The 24,705-nt window shown below is 39.8% G+C and overlaps 1 protein-coding gene across 8 annotated transcripts in view; it reads right to left on the reverse strand.

The window, feature by feature from the left end:
* Window positions 1-11,467: 11,467 nt before the first annotated feature.
* Window positions 11,468-24,705, reverse strand: part of SUGCT (succinyl-CoA:glutarate-CoA transferase) — a 363,338-nt gene continuing 350,100 nt past the window's right edge. For 5 of the 8 annotated variants that reach the window (XR_010470196.1, XM_065051998.1, XM_065051996.1 and 2 more), the window contains one exon: window positions 11,468-14,824. Coding sequence is in view for 4 of the 8 variants with exons in the window: in XM_065051998.1 (XP_064908070.1) it covers window positions 14,661-14,824 (164 nt within the window). In the remaining 4 variants the exon portion in view is untranslated. The remainder of the gene's footprint in view (window positions 14,825-24,705) is intronic. The other 3 variants (XR_010470194.1, XR_010470197.1, XR_010470195.1) reach the window with 3 other exon arrangements.

A 24,705-nucleotide genomic window follows, 5' to 3' on the forward strand; every position in this document is an offset into this window, starting at 1 on the left:
CTTGGTCACCGAGGAATAGCTTGTTGTTTTAGCTGGTCTTTAAATCTCCAGCAAAGTGGTGTTTTCAAACCTCCAGTGCTAGGCCTTCTCCTAGTAAGGACCTGGGCAGCCTCTCTCCGACTAGGGGAAAGCGTGAAGCATGGGAAATTTCAAAGCAGCAAACAGAAAAGGCTTCGCAGAGAAAAGCAGATCTTTATATAGGCCCAGACTGAGCCAGGTATGTAAACATTTGCACAGCTATAAGCTGTAGGAGTACTCCCATTGTAATCAACAAGATCTCTTAAACACGCTTAACGTGAGGCTTATGCTTACATACCTGGCATAAATGGAGACAGAACAAGCAACTGTGGGGCCTGCTTACAGGGGGGTTTCCAGCGCACATGAACAGCGAGTGACGGGGCCACAGACCAGACTCCACATTTTCCTAAGCATGAGTGATAATTCTGGATGGTCAGTTAGGTTAGGGATGATATTTGGAGATATGGAAATAAATATCTAAGGAATATATACATATATATATATACACGTGCGTGTACACGTGTGCATTTTCATATGTATTTTTATTTAGAGCTATATATAAAAGTCAGGCCATAAGCTACAAGATCGGCACTCACAACTTCTGAGGTTCCCAAAGCTAACAGCGGATGCTGTTACAAACTGAGACCTAAATGTCAAGTACCAATGTTACTTAAGTGCCACTTAATTAAAAGAGAAGAGAATTGGCATTCATGTATTAATTCAGTCATTCACAACGTTTTTATACATTCACAGCAAGAACCTAACTTACCCTTCAAGCACTCCAGCAACTTTAGGCACTCCAAGTTTTCACCTAATGGCTTTTTATTCATGAAAGTACCAACTCTCCACATCCGAACAACAAAAAAAACTGCCTTAATCTCTCTAGCTTTGTTAGGTCAAGTATCTACTCTCTAGGTATATCCCATACCTTCTTCTTATATTCTATAGCCCAGAGCATCACAGTGCATAGGTCACTTGTCCTACAAAAGCAACCTTTGCTCTCAACAATATCCCACCAAAGGACACTAATGGCATAAGAAAAAAAAAGACCTCACAAATCGACTAGATACTCTGAATACTTCAGTGAAATAAACAGACACTTTAAATACATTCTAGCATAAAATACATTTGAGTCTAAATCAGAGCTGAGAGTCAGTTACCTGTGCAACAAGAGCACAACTTTGACCCGTGCTTTTTACTGATGGGAATACTAAAGCCTATGCTACATAAAAGGAATATCTGATATTATCACAAACTCATGTGAGTAAATATTGAGAGTTAATTATTAAGATATTGTTATGCAATCAATGAGGAGAGCTTAAATGTCAACCTGTGCTCTGGAATTTTCAAGTCAGTTGGGATCCACTATTAATTTTAAAGAACTAGATTAATTACATGCACCAGAATGTTTTAATAACATTATATGACAAGGAAGTAGAAAGCACCAAGTCACATCATCCAAATCAACATCCATTTTCCAAAGAAAAACAACATGAAGAATATCATGGTTAGAAATGGATCTAAAAAACAACTCCTGCTTTTTCCACAATAAATTAAATTTTAGTTTAAGGAATTTCTTTGCGTCACCAGAATCCACAAATACAGATTTAGTTTCTTTAAGCACAGCTGATTTTATTATTGAAAAGGGAGCTCATCTATTTTAGCATGCAGAATTTTTTTCTGCTTCTGTGAGTCTCGCCAAAATCCATTCTTTATCTTAAAAAGATAAAGAATATGTTTAACATAGAGTACCTTAGTCTTCTAAACACTCGTAGTCTTATGAAGGTTAACAGCTGCATCAGAAAGAGTAACAAGAAACTGAACTTAAAGATTTTCAAGGTACGATCTCTTTGTTACACTGTCGTTAGCTCTCAGGCAACCAAACAACACTGGTGTTGATTTTTAGGTAAAACCTCTGTCATCTACCTCAAACTCGGAAGAGTGGAATGTCATGATTTAGCTCCATTAGATGATGTGGCTGCACCCCTTCAGATATCTTCCAGGGATCCCTTTTCAAAGCCGAACTGCATGTTCTTTAATAAAGGAGATGCGACAGCTTCACTATACCATCGCTGCTACTGTGCTGTCCTGCTGACAAGGATGGCATTTCTAGTGATGGCAGCAGAGCTGGCAGGATGGTGGAGACACCATGTTTCACGGCTCCACTGCATTTGGGACTAAGCGTGCTCTTAAACACCATAGCTCTTGCTGTTTTTCACCAGGAGGTTGAGTCTACATCCTTCGAGATCTAAGAAGCTGTACTGGAAGACTGGACATTGCTGCCTAATAGCCAGTGCTGTCATGATGGGTACCCATCTATTAGCGATAACCCTCTAGTCATCATCTGTCTGCATGGAAGTCCCCTGCTCCATGCTCCCATCAGCACCTTGTGTGGCCCCTCTGTGGGCCTGGTTCCTCCCATGTGGTTGAACTACCAGCTGACCACCATCTCTCCAGTTTCCAGGGGAGGAGATGGAAAGCAGATATCCAGCCACTGGAGTGATTAGTTTGAAGAGCTAGACTTGGTTAAGCTTCCCACCATCTCCGCTCTGATTTTGCAAGAGTTAAAGAAGTTAAAGGATTAGAGAAAACAAATGTGCTGTTATTTTAGAAAAGTTAATTCCTGGAATGATTGCTGCTGGGGGCCACAGCAACAGAGCAAACAAAAAAAGGAGAGATTCAGGGTAATTCTTTCCTATCAAGTTGGCATACGCCCCAGAGATTGTTCAGCAATTCTCCGGGATCAGTGAGAGAAAGTCAGCTGTGGGAACATAACCTTGCCTTTGCAAGCCTCAGCAACCTTGTAAACACCCAGTAAAGGGGCTCCAAAGTGAGCAGAAACATGAAACCCGGCTGGCTTCCCAGCTGGTGTGAACGGGTGTCATTCCACCCACGGAAAGCCAAGCTTTGTGGTTTTAGCTCTCCTATTGAGACTGTGCTCCTTCCCAGGTACCACCACCCCTTCCAGGCTGCATTTCGGTGCTGAGCAGGCTTTGCAACGTGACTGTGTGCAGAGGCTCTGCGGGAATCTCCCTCTCAGGCCTGCGTGGGCAGAAGAGCTGTTCCCAGGCCACAACAGGCACACACGGTCCTGTGACACTGGTTTAGGCTGTTATTAGGAATGAAGAACTGGCCTTAGATAGTCCACCTTCAAACTACCTCAGTAGCACACTGGCACAGGCCACCACACTCCAAGGAGCATATTGGGCCCTTCTCAACAATAAAAAGGTGGCAAAGGAAGATTAGCCTGAAGTTAAGCACATAGTACTCCCCCAGGCACCATTAGGCAGAACTAAAAGCCAAGGAACTAAATGGAATGGTTAAACTGCATTCCTCTCAGAGTACCCATTAAAAGAAAAGCCCTTGTCTTCAGCCAACTGCAAATCCAGTGTTCTGCAAAAGCAAATTAAAGTGGCTGGAACAGAGCTTTTCTAAAGCAGTTTACATTGGACAGGTCACAAGAACAATAATCACAAAACATGCTTTCTGTGAACCTTCCAAATTATCGCTTTTCTTCTTTTGACAACAGAAAACATTCAGAAGGGGGGAAATATGTCTGAAATTTAAGGGATAAGTGCAAGGCAGTTTTAAGGGTTAAGGAACTGAAATAGGGACAAAAGCAAAAAAAAATAAAATAAGAGTTTGAACCTTTGAGTGTAGCCCAAACTCATAGCAATAGAAAAAAATCAGATGCTTTCTGGTGACAAAGTCCAAAAGCACAACAAGAAAGATAGCCAGTTTTCTCAAAATTTATAGCTGATGAACAAAACACTAGTTATTCATATCACTGTAACATCCAAGCAAAATCAGTATCTTGTTATGCTGGTCAAACACAGAGAAACAATTGGTACTTACCCAAAGAGACTGCCAAGCAACTGGATGAACAGAGAGCAGGAGCAGAAAGATCAACTAAAAGAAAACCTCGGTGGAGCAAGTCAACAAAGAGCTCAGGAGTCCTCACTTAGGAGCAAACCACCTGCTGTAAATTTCTGGGCATTAGTTTCAGGTGAGACACATCGTTCCACCTCGGTCTTTTCACACTTGCAGACCTGCAGTACTGCTAGTGCTCTGGCAGTTTTGCTGTCTTTCTTTCCCAAAGGCAGAAGAAACCTTCTTCAGTTTTCTGTCAAGCTCAGGAGTAAAATAAATCAAAGAGCCATTAATGCCTAATACCCCACAAGGTCTCCCTCCTTGATCTGGTCCCCCAAATCATGGTTCCCCAACTCTACACCCACACTGTGCAGATGGACCAACTTCTCATCAGGTGTAAGCTCTGTGAGCCCAACTGGCTCCTAACACTCCATGCTGAGGAAGACAGGTGTCCATGCTCCCTGCAATACCCATCTCTACCTTCCTTGTAGGAGGAGGGAGGGCATCACTGCACCCCAGGGACAATGTTGATGCCCCCTCACTTCTGCCTTTACGTTTTGCTTGAAGGCTGCTCTTAAAGGACTCAAGCTGTAAATTACTACTGGGGCACCCACACCCAGCTGCCCCTCTGGAGCAAATATCCTTTGCATTGGCAGACTAGGATGGAGATATAAAAGCAAGGACATTTATCAGATGGCAATGTCTAAAATAAGTATCTTTTGGGCCCAAATACTCTTTCGTGTACTTTTGGTTTCTTCTCAGCTTTAAATGGGAGAAAAAAAAAGATATTTCAGCATGGCAGGTCGAAATATGTGTTACTGACATCAACATTTCACAATAGCCTGAGTTCCTGGTTTTTCTTCCTTTGGAAGCTCATGCAGTTTCATGCTGACTTGTGTGGAAACTGAACGAGTAAACTGCATGGTTTGACATGGCCATATAGGTCGTTCAATTTCTCTTCATTTTTCTGTTCAAGAGCAGATTGCAAAACTGGCTACTAGCTGAAACAAAATGAAATAATATATTTTTAAAAAAAAATTCTGGGTGGATAATTTCAGTGACTAATCAGCAAGGCTCAAATGACAGGCTTAGCAAGTGTCGGGCAGTTTTAAATTTCTTCTGTATTTGAACACACAAGATTTCAATCCACTTTTCATTGCTATCCCATCATCTGGAGTTGAAATATTTCAGTATTTCCTGGAATGCATATGAGCATTACAAATATAATCAGACTGAAATTCACTTTCACAACATTTTGGCATTACAGATTCAGACCTGCTTTTAAGCGTAGGCCAGATTTCACATTCATTTGTGTCCAGGAAGTTCAGAGTCCATGCACACACCTTGAAAGCAGAAACAAACCATCTGAAATTAATGAGAGAAGTGTGGGTCCCATCTTTCTATCTAGAAAAGGTGGAGTGAAAAGTTCAAACCGAAAAACTATTCATAAAATCAAGGCTATTAATTAAATGCTGAGCCAGAATGTATCAAAGGCTAAGGAAGTGACTCCATGTGCTCCACTTGGCATGGGATCAGGCCCTTACTTTGAAATTTTGCAGCGTGAGGAACGTGGAACAGAACACAGTGTTACCTCCTGCTTTTCAAAAGACCAAGTCTCTTGTCCACCCTTCTAGGGAAAGTTTCTAACCAAGTGATCAGCACATACCTCCAAATCAGGGAACAGATCCTGAATGACTGCCTAGCTCATTTGAGCGTATTTTCTGAGACTTGGATAGCTTGTGTTTGCAATCAGGTCTTCCTGGGTTCCTCCTTTCCCTGCTGGCAGAGGTAGCTCTGCTTGATACAGATCATCTTTTTTTCCAACTTTTCCTAGCGCTGCCAGTAGTTCTTTCTGGGAATATACATTGCAGCTAATCTCCCTAACCTTAAAGTCACCGTCCCAGTCACAAAATTAGATTAACTTCCTGAAATTTTTGCAGTCGCTGCCAGAAAGGCCAAACTCTAAAAGTTTGTGATCTTGGTTTTATACATAAGCAACCACTAGGTACAAAGATACTATCTGTTTATACCCAAATGATCTGTGGAGGTCTTTCACAAGCCCTTTGGGGAGGATTCTCTCTGCTTCACTAATGGGATATTGGGAAACTGCGGTTGTTCATATTGGTTTTACAGGAAAAATAGAATGTCCCTACTTTGCGAAACAATTTAACTTCTCTGCTGTGCTGCAACACACGCATTTTAAAGTCAACACAATGGCTCTGCAAGAGAGACAATGGGTTCCATCTGTCTAAACAGAGATGGCCTCTGATATCAGGTTAGCTCACAATCTCTAGTTTGTACTTGTGATCGGAAAGTACCAAACTCCATACAGACAGCTTAAAAGAAGGGAATAGGACTTGCCCAGCATCAAACAGGAAATCTGTGGCATGCAGATTTTCTGATAGTCCTCAGCCCAGCAACCACTGGTCCAGTGTTCTTCACATGACGATATCCTTAAAAGCTATGGAAGCCAACAGAGCTACGATAAATTCCACCCTTTCAAGACCTGCTCCTATCAATCTTCATCCCACTGTGTTCGGTTTCAGGCTCCTTCCTCTGTGAAGAATTTGAAGAACGCCTTTGATTTTATTCATAGAAAGAGGTGAGGAATGCATTTGACCACTACAATGAAGACTGCTTTCAATCACACAATGCTTATTTTCATAACACTGCAAATGTTCATATTCAACCTACCCAAATGCATGCTGCATGACATGAAAGAGCATGTATTTCAATTTATCAAGTAACAACAGCTTGAGTCCAGCATTCAGCTGCTGATTGAATGCCCAGGTAGTACTATATTCAGCTAGAAATGTTAAAAATATTGCTAGCAAAATCATTAGCAGAATTCACTTCCAATAATGTCCAAAAAACCCTCCTAAAAATCTGCTCCCTAAAGCCCAGAGAAACAAGTTGGACAAATTCCAGGCCTGCAAGGAAGTCACCAATGACCTGCATTTCATTCCACAGACAAATATATGTACAAGAGATGTTGCCAGCTCTATCAACTTTATCACAAATCTTGCTGTTCCTTCTTTTCCTTTTAAAATCTCATCCAGGTATATTATTCTATCATGGTATTTTAGAACTTTCTCAATTTTTAAACTGCTCCTGATTGCTTTAGGGTCTGATTCTGGGTATTTGAGTATTTAAGGTTGGTAACAGTCCACATTTCTCACAATAAGCTACTCACAAAAAAATATTAGGATTTCTCCTTTCTTCAGACATAGTTCAGTAAATGAGTCCTCTACTGATGTAATCTACTAACATTGCTAATAGTATGGTCATTAATGCAAGTACAAATATTGTATAAAGCCTCATGGGGCACTTGATTTAAGAAACACCTACATTTTAGATCATACTATAATTTACAGTGAAAGTGCAATGACGAGAGAGAGAGAAGACATTTTAATCCTACCAAAGAAACAGAAAACCCAATGACTTAAGGTTTCTGGATGAGAGCACAGAAAAATATGAAAGCTTTTCCCATAGGAAGTTAAAGAAATGAGCGTTTGTGTACCACAAATGTGTCTAATTATTTTAAAGCATCTCCAGAGAGAAAATACGTTAATAGTTTGTCTATAAGCAAATGACACAAGCTGGCATATTCAGAAACATGAAAAAATTCATGATGCTGACTTAGGTTCAGACTCAAAGTCCACTGAAAGCAATGTGAATTCCCCTTCATTACCTTCAAAGGGCAATGGATTAGGCTTTTAATTATTCAGTGCTTATGGCACAAAATAGATCTGTAATGCTTTCTAATAGTTTTCATACTTTAGGAGAATCAGTTGTTTGGTCAGAGGCACAATGCTTTGGAATGGTCTAAAACTCTGTAAGTGCAGTTGTAAATGCAAAGGAGATAGGACCACCAGTGCATTAGGAGAGAGTTCGAAGGCAAGTCCATAAAACCACACAAAATGAGTCAGCAAGCAGGAGAGAATCTTCAGAAGTATTAACAATTCAAATTTGTTAACAAATTAACATCATTAACTGAGAGCAGCAGGTCCTCACACCTTACCAGGTCTAAGGTAGTTAACACTGGTTTGCAACCAGGATCTACTGCCATTCAGTTTGGTTGTGTAAGCTCTTGCCAGGTCTGCTGCTGTTACAGCCAGAACTATGCTGTAGAGGCACAGGGAGACTTGAGCTGCACACAAGGACTGCAGATAATGCATCAGCCTTACTTGCCATACCACAGAATCTGGAGTTTTGTGTCAACACAGATGTAACTGAGTGTAAGTCTCAAGCAGTGTTTTCTCTTTGATCCTAGTTATTCTTAAGGTCCTTTTTCTATCTCAAGCTGTTCCCCATCGACTACATATCTTGAAGCACAGAGAATTTAGTACAGTGCAGATGTTACACTGAGCGGGCAGAACTGCCTAGGAGTACAGTCAGTTGGGCAATGAAGTTCTTTCCTGAAAACTTGGATTCAGAAAAACAGTTCCCTAGTGACTCATGTATAGCTTTGTAGAGCAACCACTTCACGATCCTGTTTTTCCCTGGCTAGACTGCATTTCCCATTAAGCAGCATAGGCTACTCACTCTCATGATAAACCTGTGTGATATATCACAGGTGTCCTATGGCCACCTGGCCCAAAATGGAAAGGGCACAAGGAATCTGAATGGTGACTTGCAGGAAGCTTTGCAGTGGCATTGCTGAAACAGTATTTCCATCTTTCAGCTACAAGCCTTCACTTTTGGCTTTGGGAGAGAGAAAGGGTTTTGATGAAAAGACAAAAAAAATTGTCAGAGAAGTGTCACTTATCTCACAGAATGTTTGCTTTACTCAGAGGCTCAGTCTTCCAGGAGAAGAGAGTGTCAGTGGGAAATGTACACACTACCCTGCATTTTTATAAGCAACTTTTTAAAGAGAAACTTCAGCTTCTCCTAAAACAGATCTGCAAGAGATGAAAGCTACATATGCATTCTTCTACCAGGTCACACATCTTCAAATTCCTTCTTATACTTTAAAGCTCTTTGGGCCAGTTTGGGGTAGTTATTAGTTAGTGAAATAGCTGAAGCACAGAAGCAATTGCAGTGAAGTGGGCTCCTCTCCAGCCTGCTTTCCTGAGTACCTTGTAAATAAGCTGTGTGGCACTGCTCACTGCAAATTAGACTATCATCATGAAGGCCTTTTAAGGCAGGCAGTTTAGTGTACCCTTTACTCTGATTTTCAAGAATTTCTTGTTAACTAAAGGCTAATTGGTGCTTGTAAATTCACTTTCATCTGTAGCTCTCGAGAACAAAAAAAAAAATCTAAAAATTTACAACTTGTCCCCATCTCAACCCTCACTTGGCCCCCCTTCCATGTTTGACACAGCCAGTGCTAAAAATGAGATCTTATTGCAAAAGTTTCATGGGTCCTTGGCATACGTGAACCCAGGCATTTTTCTCACATGTCTGATCCAAATTCCAGCCACAACAGAAACATACAGTAATTGAATTGATTGGCTGTCAGCTTTAAAAAGGTGACTATATTACTGTTTATCAGTGCATTTTTATCATGTTGGCCAGTATCATGCAGCCCTGTGTGTTGGGAGGTTACATGATCCTGCAGGAACTGCTCTGAGGGTGGTTGGGGCTTTTTTCACCAGCTAATAGCATTTAGCATTTCACCAGGCCACATTAAACTCAATGTACAAGCAGTTAAGAAAAGTACTGTATCTGGCGCTGTTTAATGTCACTGACATGAAAAGTGAGCAGCTTTGCCAGCATTCCCAAACTCTGAAAGTACTTTACCTTTCCTCTGTCTTTTGGCAATTAAATACATTTTATTACATTTTGGGGAAATAAATACATCTTAATACTGTGCTATAATGTTAGGAAGGACAAAGGATTAACTATGTCTTGTCATTTAAATATTAAAAGAAATTATGATCATTTTACTCGTAGAGATGCCTACCCGCCTTTTATCTCCGTGTTCACCAGGCTGAGGATTTACAGTGCTCTGTGAGTGGCAGAGTTGTATGACAATTTAATGAAAATGCTCTCAGTTATTATACTGACTACACATGCACACTCACGGAGTTATTTGGACTGCAACTTTAGCCTTAGCACATTGTCATTAGAAATCTTTTGGCTGAGCTTTAATCTTTGAAGAAGCAATGCCAAAACTCTGATAAATATCAACAGGCATCAAAAGCCTCTATTTCAATAAACTTTAAAAAGAGAGGGCCTTTATATTTTGTAAGTCAAGAATAGGGATATTTTCCCTTTCTCTGCTTGTTTCATACTAAAAAAAACCCCAAACCTGACAAATAGCTTTTTTTTTTTTTTCCTGTTGATTTTTGTTTTATAAACCTAATAAGAAAAGGACCATTTGCCTTCCAGCAGAGTTAAGCCATCCCTTTCAACAGATGAATCCTCACATGAACATGGCTTCACTGGCCTTGGCACATAGGCTGGATAGCTGCTGAGGCTGGTGAGCTTCTGCTAGTGGGTAACGTTCCTCCTGGCCACTAATCAAAAAAGACCTACTTTTGAACATCAGTTCTAGGGCACACATTGCAGACAACTGTGCAGGGATGTCCCAAGTGTGTGGGAACATCCTGCAGAAGAGATACCAGGAACAATATTTGCATAGAGCAAGAATCCATTACCATCCATTTGCCTGTTGTTTCATCGGAATTTTCTTTCAATGCATTAAGATGTTCCTCAGCAAGATCCTCAGGCTATGCAAAGCCATCCTGCCTCCACCAAGTTTGCAGTTTTCTGGATGATTTATACCTACCTGGTCAAGAGCTTTACTAGCTTGCACAAAAAAGAAAGGAAGCCAGTTATATGAAGGGGTCTGAGGAAAGATTTTTTCATGGTCAAGATAATACAAGAACAATGGGAACCCTGTTGCGGTTGAGATGGACAAACGACATAGACCAAATTCTTTCAAGATTGAAGTAATAGGTTAATAGGTGCCATTTATTGCTACAAGTGCATTTTTATACAATTCTACCAGTTCATGTGTCTTTTCACTATTGGTTACAAGTTACAGCACTAACACCTCATTGGTTAATTTTTCTGTCATCCATGTTATTCTTCTATTCCCTTCTCTCTCATGGGTACAACTCCTTATCTCCGGATACTCCTTTACTCCCATCCTTCTCAAGGGTAAATCTTAATATCTTCAAGGCTGATCTCTACTCCCATATTTTCTGTCAAGGATTCCACAGACCCGCTGCAGTTTCCCACAGAACCCCCAGCGCAGAGAATGGAGCCAAAGGGGCCATGGACCATCGAGTCAGAACAGGGGACAAAATGGAAATCTCCCTTTTCAGGGGTAGTTATATCCTGGCAAACAGCTGTAGGTGGGTTCAGTTCTGAACCAGAAAACAGGTGTGTCCTGCCTCTCTCTTTTGCTTTTAAGACACTGATATGTACATCAAGTCAAATTAAAGCCAATTCCACACACACTCACATCATGGCTACTACATCCTACCCTTGAAATTGGTGGGATCTCAGTTTGTGAGGTTGTCGTGATTTAAACCCAGCCAGGAACTAGGACCACACAGCTACTCCCTCCTCCCGCCCCTGACAAGCAGGATAAGGGAGAAAATTAAAAAAAACCACATGACCTCCTGAGTTGAGATAAGAGCAGTTTACTACGACAGCAAAGGAAGATAAAATAATAGTAATAGTAATAGTAATAGTAATAGTAATAGTAATAGTAATAGTAATAATATAATGTACAAAACAAGTGATGCACAAGGCAATTGCACACCACTCACAAGTTTGTTTCCAGCAGCGGTATTTGCTGGCTGGCCAACTCCAGTTTATATACTGAACACGATGTCATATGGTAGGAATACCCCTTTGGCCAGCTTGGGTCAGCTGTCCTGGCTTTGCTCCTTCCCAGCTTCTTGCACACCTGGTAGAGCACAGGAAGCTGAAAAAGTCCTTAACCACCCAGCAATGACCAGAACAACAGCGTTTTATCAACATTCTTCTCATACTAAATCCAAAACACAGTGCTATACCCGCTACTAGGAAGAAAATTAACTGTGTCCCAGCTGAAACCAGGACAGATGTGCAGAATCCCATATGATGGTTGATTTCCAGTTTTTTAGTACAAGACAAAACCATTTTGAAACTACAAGATTGTCAAAAGGCAATTAAGCTCTAGACACATGTATTCCTGAAGATTCCTGGGAAAAGTGCAGTAAATTTTGTAAATATTATTTTTCTAATTTTATTTGTTCATTTCTAAAGGAAACCAGTACTATAACAGCTTAGATATTATCAAGAGAATTATTGAACTGTCCTCTGTATCACCCAAAATCAAAGGACCAACCTTATGAAAGGGCAAAATTTAATGATCAGATCTTAGAAACTACAGGACTTTCTAGGCTCCCAGACACCCACCTGTTTAATGACTTCCATTTATTTCTGACTTGAACAAGAGTTACCAACAGCCTGTATGTGAGTGTATGAATTAAACTCTTGAGAAGACAAAATGGCATCTGGATTTCTCTTACTGCAATAAGCACTGGAGGTGAGACAAAATAATGTCACTGATCATCCCTTTGGGCATTTGACTGTCAACATAGCAGAGAGGAAAACAGTGAAAAAAAAAAAAAAAAGGAAAAAAGAAAGTGGAAACACCGTTTGCATGTGAACTCTGCATGAAATACTTTATGGAGTTAATAGCCTGATATTCAGATGATTTAAACCAGCATCATTACGTTAAAGTCAAAGAAGCTCTGCCAATTTACCGTAGCTAAGGATGTGGTGATAAGCTATTTCCATTCCTTGGAAAAGCATGAAAAAAAGAATTTTTTAGAAATTTTTGAACAAAACTGAGCAATATTTTACTGTATCTTCCATATGAGAGTCTTAGAAACGGGAAGAAAAGAGTTCTTAACAAAGTAAAACCAGCAAACTTATTTTTTTGAATGCTATCTGACAGTGCTAAATAGTTTTCATTAGTAAATAAAGCTCAGCTCAATACCAGATTATCCATTTTATGTGAAGCTGAATTAAAATTGCTGCTTTTCTCATTAAAAACAAAGGGATGTTCCCCTTAGATTAAAAGGAAGGTGGACTATATCACAACCTCTTCCAATCCAGTTTCAATTCTTCCCCTACAGTGTTCCCATTCTCAATTCAGACTTATTTCTATATTTATTTAAGAAGTAACTCTTCCAGGATCTCATGATGTCTTTAGCACATGGACGTATTATGGAGTTTGGTGCCAGGAATGCAGCGCAAGAGGAGAATTAAAAAAATAAAACAGAGAAAAAAAAAAAATCCGAAAAAAGAACACAAAAGCACAGAGAAAACAAGCAAACAAATGAACCAAAACACACGAGGCTTTAAAAATGAGCAACCACAGTGGGGTTCCACTGCAATTTGATTATGTAATAACCTCTTTTCGTCTCCCAGAAGGTAATGCAGAGTTGTGAAGTTCAAATGTAATACAGAGGATGTTGTTTGTTAGAGTGGAAACAAAGTGACAAGCTAGTTATAATGCCAGGCCTGTTTCCGATACTTTGGGAGAAATACCGATGTTATGTGTTGAGTGTCAATTTGAGTTAGTTTTATTTAGTTCTAGGAACAGAAAGGCTTTGCCTCGCTCCCAGGGTGCACACAACAAAGGTTAGACCCTTCCCATACACTGAGTTTACTTTAGCTGTAAATTACATGCTGTGATAAAGCGGCATTTCTTCTGTGAGTAAAGTACTGCCAAATTGGTTTGTAGAGAAGAAATGGCTCTTCTTTAATCTTTTCCTTACTATTTGCCACGGATCAAATTCTTCCACCTTCTCGCAGTGCACAGTGCCTTACTATTACAAGCCACCCTACTGCAGGATATGGCATTACTAAATAAGAGGAAGGTTTGTCAACTCTCACCATATTTTAATCATGGGGGTAGGACTGAGTCAAGAGTTTTGCACAGATTTCAATCTGTTTTCTCTATAGTGAAAGCTGCTTTGGATGGCAACTAGAGTCGGAGATATGGATCAGTACCTACCCACAGAACTAGACTGAGAAGTCTGGCAAGTTCTGGTATTTGATGTCCAGCATGTGGTTTTGTTTTAATTGATGTTTAACTAACAGTACCTTGGGCCTTTCTGAAAAAAGTCACAAAACACTTAGTTTGCCTCTCAACTGGTCATGGAGCAGGCTTGTTCTGTAACTGAAGAACTGTGCCATTTTCAGCGTGTTTTTGCAAATGTACTGGGATTGTCATGAACGTGCAATGTAACATAAAGACATATTGGTATTTTGGAATACCAGGGAACAGAAGTGAGCTTTGGAATGGTTACTCTACCCATGATTTAAGATAAAGATGAATAAAGAGTTCATGACTGATGATTCTGTTCCAAATCTATCAGATAAACCACCGATTGTTACATAATTGATTTTCTGCTAAAATAATTGCACAAGACAGATTTCTGCAAGTGGAGAATCTAGTATACGTATTTTTAAGGCTCTGTTTCTTTTCACTAAGATTATGTCCTTCTGGGGACAAACATTTAGGTAATTACTGTAATTATGATAAGAACTCCATTTCCCATATGAAGTATAGAAAATGAGTAGCCACACAGGACTGTATAATTACATTTATCCCCACCCCGCCCCCCAAGAAAATCTTTCACTCAGCCAGTATGAGATTGTTTATTTGATACATCAGTGTTAAAATCATACAAACACACATGGAAGAAAATTAGGAATTAAATTATGTCTTCTCTTTGAGTCCCATTAGGGGAGCTGAAGGGAGCAAAGAGAGGACAAAGTAATGTGAACTCAGTGTGAAGGAATGTAGCTAATGTTCCTTATCTGACCTCATGCTGAGCAACAACACCAATACGGAGCAATTCTTCTATGGCATCATCCTCGTACCCCAGCATGCCCTTCAGTATCTCCACTGTATGCTGTCCAACAAGCGGAGGTGGTTTGGGATGTGACACGGCAAATTCACTGTATCTGACAGCTGGTCCTGTAAAAAAATCAGAGAAAAGGAAAATTATTTTCAAAAGCTACTGCCCGTATTTATATTGAAGTGTCTATGTCAGTTTAAAGGAAAGTATTTCATTTTCATGGCAGTCTTATCAGAGTCCTTACCACAGAAACGTTATATTCTGGAATTACAGACTAAAAAAAATGCAGTTCAGAATAATGTACCAATAAGCTGGTTTAAAGTAGTTCACCCAAATGCAGAACTGCTGAATATTTGTTCAACGTTAAGAAAGTCTTCTCCTTGTTCCCAGTGGTATGTATATCTGGGTGCCCCGAGTCATCCTGTATCACAAATCTACCACTCTGCTAGCTGAACAACAAAGCCCAGCCCACACAATGGGACAAGGTGCAGAAATCCCCAAATCCCCATAACTCCATCTACAACAGGAGAAGGCACAAACTTAAGAACACAATGACACGTCATGTTAACACCCTGTCGGAGCAGTGCACTGGATGATGGAAGCGCCATCTCCAGTTAGCAACAGCTCAGGTACCTCTGCAATGTCCTCCACTATCCTGTGGTGATGTACAACTGGCATCATGCACAGCAAAGATATTTCCAGCTTGTTTTACATTTTCTATCGAAATTATAGGTAGTAGCAGCCATAAGAAGCTCAACAATGGTTTATTTACTCTGGGAAGAGTAATTTCAAAGGTAGAAATCACTCAGGGAAGTTGATGATTATGTGAGGACTTCTATGTCTATTGCAGGTAGTCAGATCTCGCTTTTTAGCAATCCTCTGCAGTAAACTGAACAGAGAATTCAGCATGGTTCCTTAGCAGACTAGTAGCTATACCATTATTGTTGGTCTCAGAAGAGTGAATGAGCCACAAATTTTCCTTGGGATCAAAACCGAGGTGTACACTCAGCATATGCATATAAAGACTAATTGTTTTATATAGAAATAGAAGACAATTTCCCAAACTGTCAGCTGAAAACACTACTACAAAATTCAAGAACCTTTGATACTTTGGACAACTGGCAATAGGATTCCTCTATTCATAGGCAGGATCTTTATTATATCATCAGAAAGAATTTACAGAGAAAGCTACACATAGTTATGTCTTTGCCTATGCACTACAGCTTTACTAAGAAATGTAAAAAAATACATAGGGCGCCCTAATAGGCAGAACTGTGTTTGACTTCTTTATAAAGAAATAGGATGCTAACCAGCAAGGGAAATGAATCACACAAGAAGTCATCCTGCAATGGCAAAAACAGGGAAGTTCATTACCTGACTTATTATTTCTTTAAGGAAAGATGCTGACAAAGGTCATGCAGTTTGCCAGAATATGTAATTTTTTAGAGAGTCTTCATCAACTGTGATCAAATTATTAATACAGTAAAGGTATCCACCTCCAAGTGGGTCAAAATAAGATAAATGATGCTTAGAAAAACAGGCATTTTCTTGAGCTGATCTGGTATATTCCTGATGAGAATGCTCCTGGAAGGGCTCAGGTATAATGGAGGCTGAATTGGGAAATTATGGTTCAAATTATTTAACTTCAAGTTCCATTAAATACTGGAGTAAATAATCACACTGAAAGTACTAAAGAGATGACTAACAACCAGCATGTATCTATTAAGAACAAATAGTGTACACTCGATCTCTTGTCTTTCTACCAGGAGAAAGGCTGGAGGTGAGATACATCCCATCTAACTTTAGATTCCAATGGCCTAGATATAGATGTTTCGTAGCTTATACTCCCTTTGGGGTCACTGCAGATGAAAAGACACAAAGTGTAGTTCTTCTAAGACACCGGTAAGTGACTAAATCTGGCTGGATGAATTTTGATCACCTATGTTTCTCCATAAAGGAGATGGCAGACAAGTACCTTAGATGCAGACCTCTACTACTCAGACATCTAAAGTCAGGTGAGATGACTTTCTGACCACTAGGATGCCAGATCAAGATTTGACTTTCAGAAAGAAAATTCTCTGCTATTTTCCATAAACTCACAAAATAAATGTGGTCTAGGAAAATCCAAAACTAGGTGCAACACTGAGAGGGAAATCATATTCAAAGAACTGCTACCTTGGATCTTCTAAAACAGAAAAACTTTTCCGTTGAGCTCCAGAGCAACCTGTTCAGGATGAAGCATTAATCAGTATATTTTTAGTGGGTTGGCTGATGGGCCTCAGATCATACCGGCTCAGGTTTCTGAGGACTTCAAGCTAAAACTGACTGTGAGGCAAATTTCACAATGACCTGGCTATGCTGGAGAAAAGACTGATAAACCAGGGTGAAATCAAATAATGTCAAGGGGAAGGAACTACATTTAATTATATAAATACAGAGTAGGGGACAAAGCAAGGTAGGAGTAGCTAGAGGTTATTCTAGATCACAACGGGAAGATGAGTCAACAACATCATGCTGTTGCAAAAAAGGCAAGTCTTATACAGGGATGTACAAACATGAGATAAAACTTCAGGACAGATGAAATCATCTTTTTGCTCTAGACAGAGCTGGCAGGTCACAGCTGGAGCAGTGTCTGGTGTGGGGCCCCCACTGCAAAGCCATCTGGAACACCTGAAGAGGTTCTACAGGACAGCAACTGAAATAATCAGAGAAAACGTGACAAACTTAACAAAGTGGGATTCTGGACCTCAAAAGAAGGGCCAGGGAAAACATCTTCAAAACTGACTTCAAAATAACGTAAAAAACAACCAACAACAACAAAAAACAACAACAAAAAAACCCACCACAACAAAAAACAACACAAAACAAAACAAAAATCCAGGCAACCTTTCTTCAAGGAGGAATTAAATAATTTTTCATGTCCATGATGAATGAGAAATATTTGAATAAAATTGCAAAGGAAACTGAAGTTAGGTACTAGAAAATAAACTTTAGTAGCTATACACTTTATACTTGCTTGTGCAAATTTTTGCTAGTATAAAAAAATGTGTATCTCAAATCCTGGGAGTTTTTGCAGGCACATCAAAAGACACAGAATAAAACCTCTAATGAAAAAAAAAAAAGAATTTGACATTAAGTGTACAACAGGCACAGAATGCTTCCTACTTCCCAGAAAAATTAATCTTACAGACTAGAGCATTCTAGAAAATTGCACAGCAATTATAAAACCAGTGTCTTTCTTGAGCTTTTATTGTTTGATGTATAATTCATCATGCTACTTTTCACTTCGATAGAGTTATAAAGTTATCTACATTCATTCAAAGGAGCTACTTGCTAATGATCCATCATTAACGATTCTCTGTTCTTTCCTTGTGTAACTTCTACTTGGCTTCTGTGGCAATTAGGAAGGTGCAAAGCTTGCCAGTCAGGCTTCAGCAATCCCACGCTCCTACTGAACAACAACGCTCCCAGAGAGCAACCGGCAGAATGCTATGCAAATGCTAATTAAACACAACTGCCTTATGAAGAAACCATCCCTTGAGGCAGAGAGAGGTGAACTGCTTTAATTAAGGTCAGCAGCATTTGCATGTGGGTAAGTTACAGGGAGCCTTGCAGATGAAAACAGGCCTTTGCTGGGGTAGATGCAAGGTTCCTAGCTGGAGGAGGTAAGACAGCAGTCACCCGTGCATCCTGGCTGTAAACAAAGCACTATACTCAATTCACACATCAGATTGAAGGGACACAAATGGTCACCTGAAAAAAGCAATGAAGGGATGGGTCGTAGCTGTGATTTACCTTTATCCTGTTAAATTAAAAGAAGGTTGTTTGGTTGTTTTTTTTCTTTATTTTGTTTGTTTGTGGGTTTTTTTGTTTTGTTTTCTTTGATTATTATTACCAATAAACCAAAGGACCCTTTCACCATATTTAAATTCCAGGCTAATTTTCTTTTTTTATTATTACAATTTTGACTTTGGCACATTGCTAAAATACATGCTGTGCATACCATGTAATGCATAAGAGTTAATAGTGCAATAACAAAATTTTTATCAGTTGCAACCACAATGACAACTGTACAAAGATATCTTGAAGACTTCCTTGCTACTTGAACTCAACATCCTTGTAATAAATCATATTTCTTTCATGCCTATCTACTATATAGTATTGCTAGTCATCAAACTGAGCTATCAGGCTAAGACATACTGAATGTATTAAAGCAAATGACAAAAATGAGATAAGATCACTGAAAGATGTCCACAGGAAGGGCCCTGGAAAAATTAAATGCCTTTGAACATTCAGCCTAAATGGGTGAAACACGTGGCAGACTTTGCAAGGTGTCACTGAGCACTGCTGAGATTTGGAGCTGCAGAAGCAACGTCAGTTTTACTCTACAAGTAGCAGAAATTAAAGTTGAATTTAAATTACATTAAAGGTGCAAAGCACAGAATATAAAAGTGAATAAAGGTAGTAATCTTTGCTTTGTCCTGACAAATAGCAGTCCTACAGCATCATGAAGCAGTCACCAGATAACACTTTTTCTACAGCACAGGTCAGAGCATATTGAAGCAATCTAATTCTCAAACTGTGTAGAGGGAATCAGGCCAGGGGACAGCCAAGCTCAGGGAATAGTCATGATTATTTGTTATTATTCAAGTGGGACAAGGTAAAGAAAGGGGAAGTTTGAGCTAATGTATGTGCATACATTCTGCTTGCAACATATCATCTACACTTGCGAAAAAGAGCAATGAGAAACCCAACACCACTAGTTAGTTCTATCCCAGCTCACAGTGTGGTTTATATACATGTAGGAATCACACAAAACCAAACCAAACACTTGTGCCTCTTCCAATAACACAGTGTTGCTACATAACAGTTTTGCAATTCCAATGAAACATCTTCAACAGTCAACAGCGATGGCCCAGAGCTGATACATTTGCACCCAGATCCCATACAGGTCAAGTGTTTGGAGCACGCAATCGGCTGATTATGAAACCGGCCTAAGGGAGGACCAGCAGCAAATAAGCAGTGACTTTTAAGGTAATGAAAAGGAAAATGGTACAGAATAGGTCAGCAAGAGGGGCGTCCACATTCGGGCACTAGAAGTGATGTTCGCAAGGATACATTACCGGGAATAGACCAGGAAGACGTTGTTTTGAGTGTCTGGTCTCTTCCCTTTGGCCACAGCCGTGACTTCTGTCAATCTGTTATTCACCGCTGAGAAGATGGGGTGCCTAAGCACACAGTACAGCCCAGCTTGGCTACACTGCCTTTACACCAGGCTTCTTCCCCTTGATGAAACACAGAGTAGAAAAGTTCACACAGACATTAAAAAGTAGTGCACAAAGGCTTCAAGGAGGCCTCCAGAATGAATGATCCACTCCATCTCAACTAGGAAACTCCCACTTTTTTCTTTTTCTTACCATAGATCTGAAAGTTTCGGAGCTTGGGGGACTTTTCAGGAATCTACTTAATCACCGGGAAAAAACCTTTCCTCTTGCATTACATTAGAACTTGGAAAAAAGCGACTACGGAAATAATATTCAAGGACTTGCTCCTCCTTCCCTCACTGCAGCTTCCATTCCTCCCCCACTTAAAGCACAGCCACACAAAGTGTTCACTTGGCATCCAGCAACACTGAGAGGGTGGAAAACTTTGGCAGGATGAGTAGGAATGAGTAACTGAGAATGGAGAGGATGGACAAACTTTTTCAGATGGTAATTAAAAAAAAAAAAGTAAACCATATTCTAGGTACTATGCAAACATGGATACAAATAAATCAGTAAATCGTAGCAGCAAACCATAAAATAAGGAGGGCATTAAATAGTAACAACACCAGAAATATCCACAAGCCACCTCATTACCTTTTCTCATTTGGCCAATGCTGACTGCCATGGGAGAGCTATGAAGACTGTCCAACACAAGAGTTGAGAATGTAAAAACTGAAGAATTGTGAGTGGAATGAGTCGACAGGCAGAGCATAAACATAGTTTATGTGTGATAGCCATAGATGGGTGCCTAGAAATCAGGCCACTTTTAAACCCACACTTAGGCATTCAAAGCATCCATTACACAATTCTTAAAACCATTTGCCAAGTACATTTATAAAAGTACTTTCTCACCTGAAGCTGCATATATAGAAATGCAGTAAAAACAATTTAATGTATTTCCTATCAACCAACATCCTGGATATAATCAGCATAAATACCACTCAACATTTATATAACGCTTTACATTTTCAAAGTGTCACCATACTAGCTGTACCTAATTAATCTTGCATGACTGCTGGAGAAAAGGAAATCATTTATCAGTCACTCTGGTTGCATATTTGAGAGTAATCCTGCATAATTACACCATTCGAATAACACAATTTTGCGAGAGGACTCTTGGCACCAAAAAGCTTTAAGAAAGTTGCAGTAAGGTGCTGTCTACTGCTTCCCACATGTATCACCCCACAACACTAAAAATTTGGCCTAACTTGTTGTACAGACTGACACGGTCCCACTCCTTCTTGAAACCCCCAAAGACCTTAACAGAAGATTCAAAGACAGACAGGAAGGAAGATGACTAGTAAAAATACTCAGAGGTAGCAATTTTAAAGAACTGTAAATTCCCTAGGTAACAATCTGTAGCTCCATTTCCTAACGAAAAAAATTTACATGTCTGTGCTTTCTAATAATCTGTTTGTCTGCCTTGTCCCTGCCACACACAGTAACTTCTGAATCTGTCAGTCTTGACAAAAGTGTAGAAACTCCAGGAAAAATTAAGTTCTTACCAGTGTTGTGAAAAATGACAACTGCTGAAGGACAGGACACCCAAAGTAGTGCCCTGATGACATTAAAATAAAACAAAACAACCAAAAATGACCAAAGAATTCAGCTGTTATATATTGTTTGGCTGCAAATGGCTCACCAGTAAATGCAGATACAGCTCTCTTAAGAGTCACCTAACACATCCTGTCCTTCCCTGAGGAGACAAGACATAAAGGACATGAGGAAAGTTCAGGTTATCATAAGGATTACATATAGGGCTCCTAAAGGATGTAAGTCTAAAGGACAACAATATTTAGTTCCAGTGTTCATGGAACAACTTCTAGGCATCTTTTCTACAGTACTGTGGAAGGTACCTTCAAGCTGTGCAAGCCCAAGGCAAGGAAGCTGGAGACTTCTAGTTTAACGTAAATTGCTTTTGCAGTAATGAGCTGAAGAACTAGATGGCAAAGGAGAGTAAAAAGAAATCCTGCAAAACTCTGAAGGGACAAACCTAGTGAGGCAAGCCTAAACTACTGAAAATCCAATCTTAAAACATAATTTGTCTCAAGTCATAATCTAATCTATACAAACCTCGATTTATAATCCCACCACAGGATGCAGGTTAGCCGAAAGGCTTGTGCTATGCAGGAGGCCAGACTATATGATCATAATGGTTATTTCTGGGCATAAAACATATGAATTTCTGAACTGCCCATAAGAAAAACTGTTCCATGCAACACGATTGCGGTTAAAATGGTTTACCTGAACCTCTTCTGATAGTTGAGAGGTCAAGCCACATACTGTTTCACGTAGACATCGTAACTGTAAACCTAAAGGCCTTAATTACTGTATCTTAAGGAAAGTAATTAGTGAGAAGTGTGCTCCTAGTATGGAACAAAAAAAATATATCAAAATGCTACCTGAAATGAGCCTCCTGTAAGGACAGAGAATTGCCTAGTTGCAACATGCTCACATGATTCTGGAATCTGAATCATGCCCCCAGCTGTGCAGGAAGGCAAGAAGCTCCTCAGGGCCCTCCTACTGAGCCTGGTGAAAGCTATTTCCAAGTCCCATGCCTTGTGGTTAATGTGACCCTGTATGTTGGAATCAGACACACCAGCCAACCCAGAAAGTGTCTGTATCTCCTCAGTACACCAATTTGTCCTTTTCCTGTGTCTTGCCTACAGCTATAGGTTAGATTCTTTGGTTCTTCAGAGACCCCAAAAGTAATCTTGGACAGCTGTGCATCATCAGAGTAGGAGTAGATGGGCTCTTCCTTACTCTTTAGGCAACCAGTTGAGGCCCAGATACCTGAAGTTGATTCTAGTCTCTTAATGCACAGATGCAAGACAATGTTTACTGAAGAACATACAAAGCCTAATCCTAAGGCTGGGTATAATTTTCTTTCTAATCTCTTACTCACTAAAGCAGCAATTTTTCAGGGTAGGAGGCTTTAAGCTTTTTCCAAGTAACTGGTAAAAATAACTAAAAATTTTAAGCTTTTGGGCTTTCTTTTAACACAAGTTTGAGAGAATATTCAAAACATTCTCCTCAGCAACTTTTGAAAATGCATTTATTGCTCCCAAACACCCTGACAAGGTTCAAAAGTCTGATCTTCCAGCTCTTAGGGAACATTTTTCTGTGGCCTGTCCTTGAAGTCTTGGTGTAGTTTTTTCTGTATCCTTCTCTAAGTGTGAACATTGGAACAGGGTACAGATTATTGCACAGAAGAAAAAGCATTTTTCTGTGTCCCCTTTTTATACCTCTAGAGAGTGGACCAGCTCTTTTCAGTGCACCTTGTGTGGGGAATTTATGTTAAGATGATTATTTGTGATGGCTCCAATCATGCTTTGCTCTGTTTTCAAAACCAGCGTGTCTGTTCTACAGGTCTACCTGGAATTCCTCTCTGATGGTATTAAAACCCATTATAACAGCTCCTACGGCAGCAATAGTTGGTAGCCAGAATAGAAAGTGAACTGGGTGGCAAATGGTTCATGACAGAAGCAGTCTATCACATTGCTTTGCTTTATTTCCTAACCTCACCACAACCCATCTGTATATAAGTACAGATGATTTATTCATTTATTTAGGATGATTAATGCCTTAAGACATCCATCTTCGCCTGTTAAGAAAAAGAAACGAAGAAATGAAAACCTTCTTCAGTCCATCTGTAGTAGAACTATTTTCAATCACTTCTAAGACTCTTACATTGACTAATTTTTGCTCAACAATCCCTTGTTTTGGCCAAAGGATTAAGTCCCAAAAGGGATGTATTGTTATAAAAAGGCACAGATCAGACATTTAGTAACATGCCAAATCATGTGTCTGTCACATGCGGTATGCGTATTGCCACGCACATTTATTCTACACATCTTTAGACTGTTCCTCTGTGACCACAATACACAGGCATATAAACCTTCACATTTGGAAAATTCAGCAGTTGGTTGATACTTTCTTGCCTGGTTAGTGACCCACACCAAGTAAGTATCTGCTGAGTATTAAAATAATGGAAAAAGCCATCAGCTGCAGCGCAGCCAAGGAAATTGTGGTGGCTGGAATTCTTCAGCACAGACGACAGCCAGGTAACTCTGTGTTTGAGCACCATGGAAATACTTGGAACCCGATTCTCAAGCAAGGCATCTGTGATTAAGTAGGGCTGAGCACTATGCACAGCCTGATCATTCTTCCAAAAGCTCTCCCACTCCACCCTCCATTTACTTCTGCTGTCCCTTGTGCAGCAGAATGAGGCCAGTTCCAGTGCACAGGGACTTTCCCTGGCAAAGGAAGATGGGAAGGGATTTGATACTTTGTTTTGGATTACTTGAAGAACTGCAAATTACATTTTTAGCTCTTTTTGGGTAAGGTGCCCAGACTCCTTGAGGCATAGGCTACTAAAAATGCTGGCTGAGTTTTGAAAAGCACTGTGCAATCTGGGACGACTCTGTTTTTGAGTGTCATACTTGAGACATCTTTAAAGGGGCCCAGTTTCCAGAAAAAACTGAGGACATCTGAAAATCTTTCTCTTTCAGGATGTCTCAATTTGACTGTGCAGAGACATCTGGTATTCAAAGTAGACAAGAAAAGCGAATATCCCTTCATCGAGCAGGGGAAAGGAAAACTCTAGACATATAACTACTTTTAGCAAATTTTTTTTTCCTATTTCCTATTTAAAAGCAATAACCAGGTTAATCTTAAATTCTTTAAAGAGAAAAAAGCGTGCTTAAGCTGTTTTTTTCCACCTATTTATAAGCGAC

The sequence above is a fragment of the Columba livia genome, chromosome 2 (assembly GCF_036013475.1).
Source record: "Columba livia isolate bColLiv1 breed racing homer chromosome 2, bColLiv1.pat.W.v2, whole genome shotgun sequence".
In the NCBI taxonomy this organism is placed as follows: Eukaryota; Metazoa; Chordata; class Aves; order Columbiformes; family Columbidae; genus Columba; species Columba livia.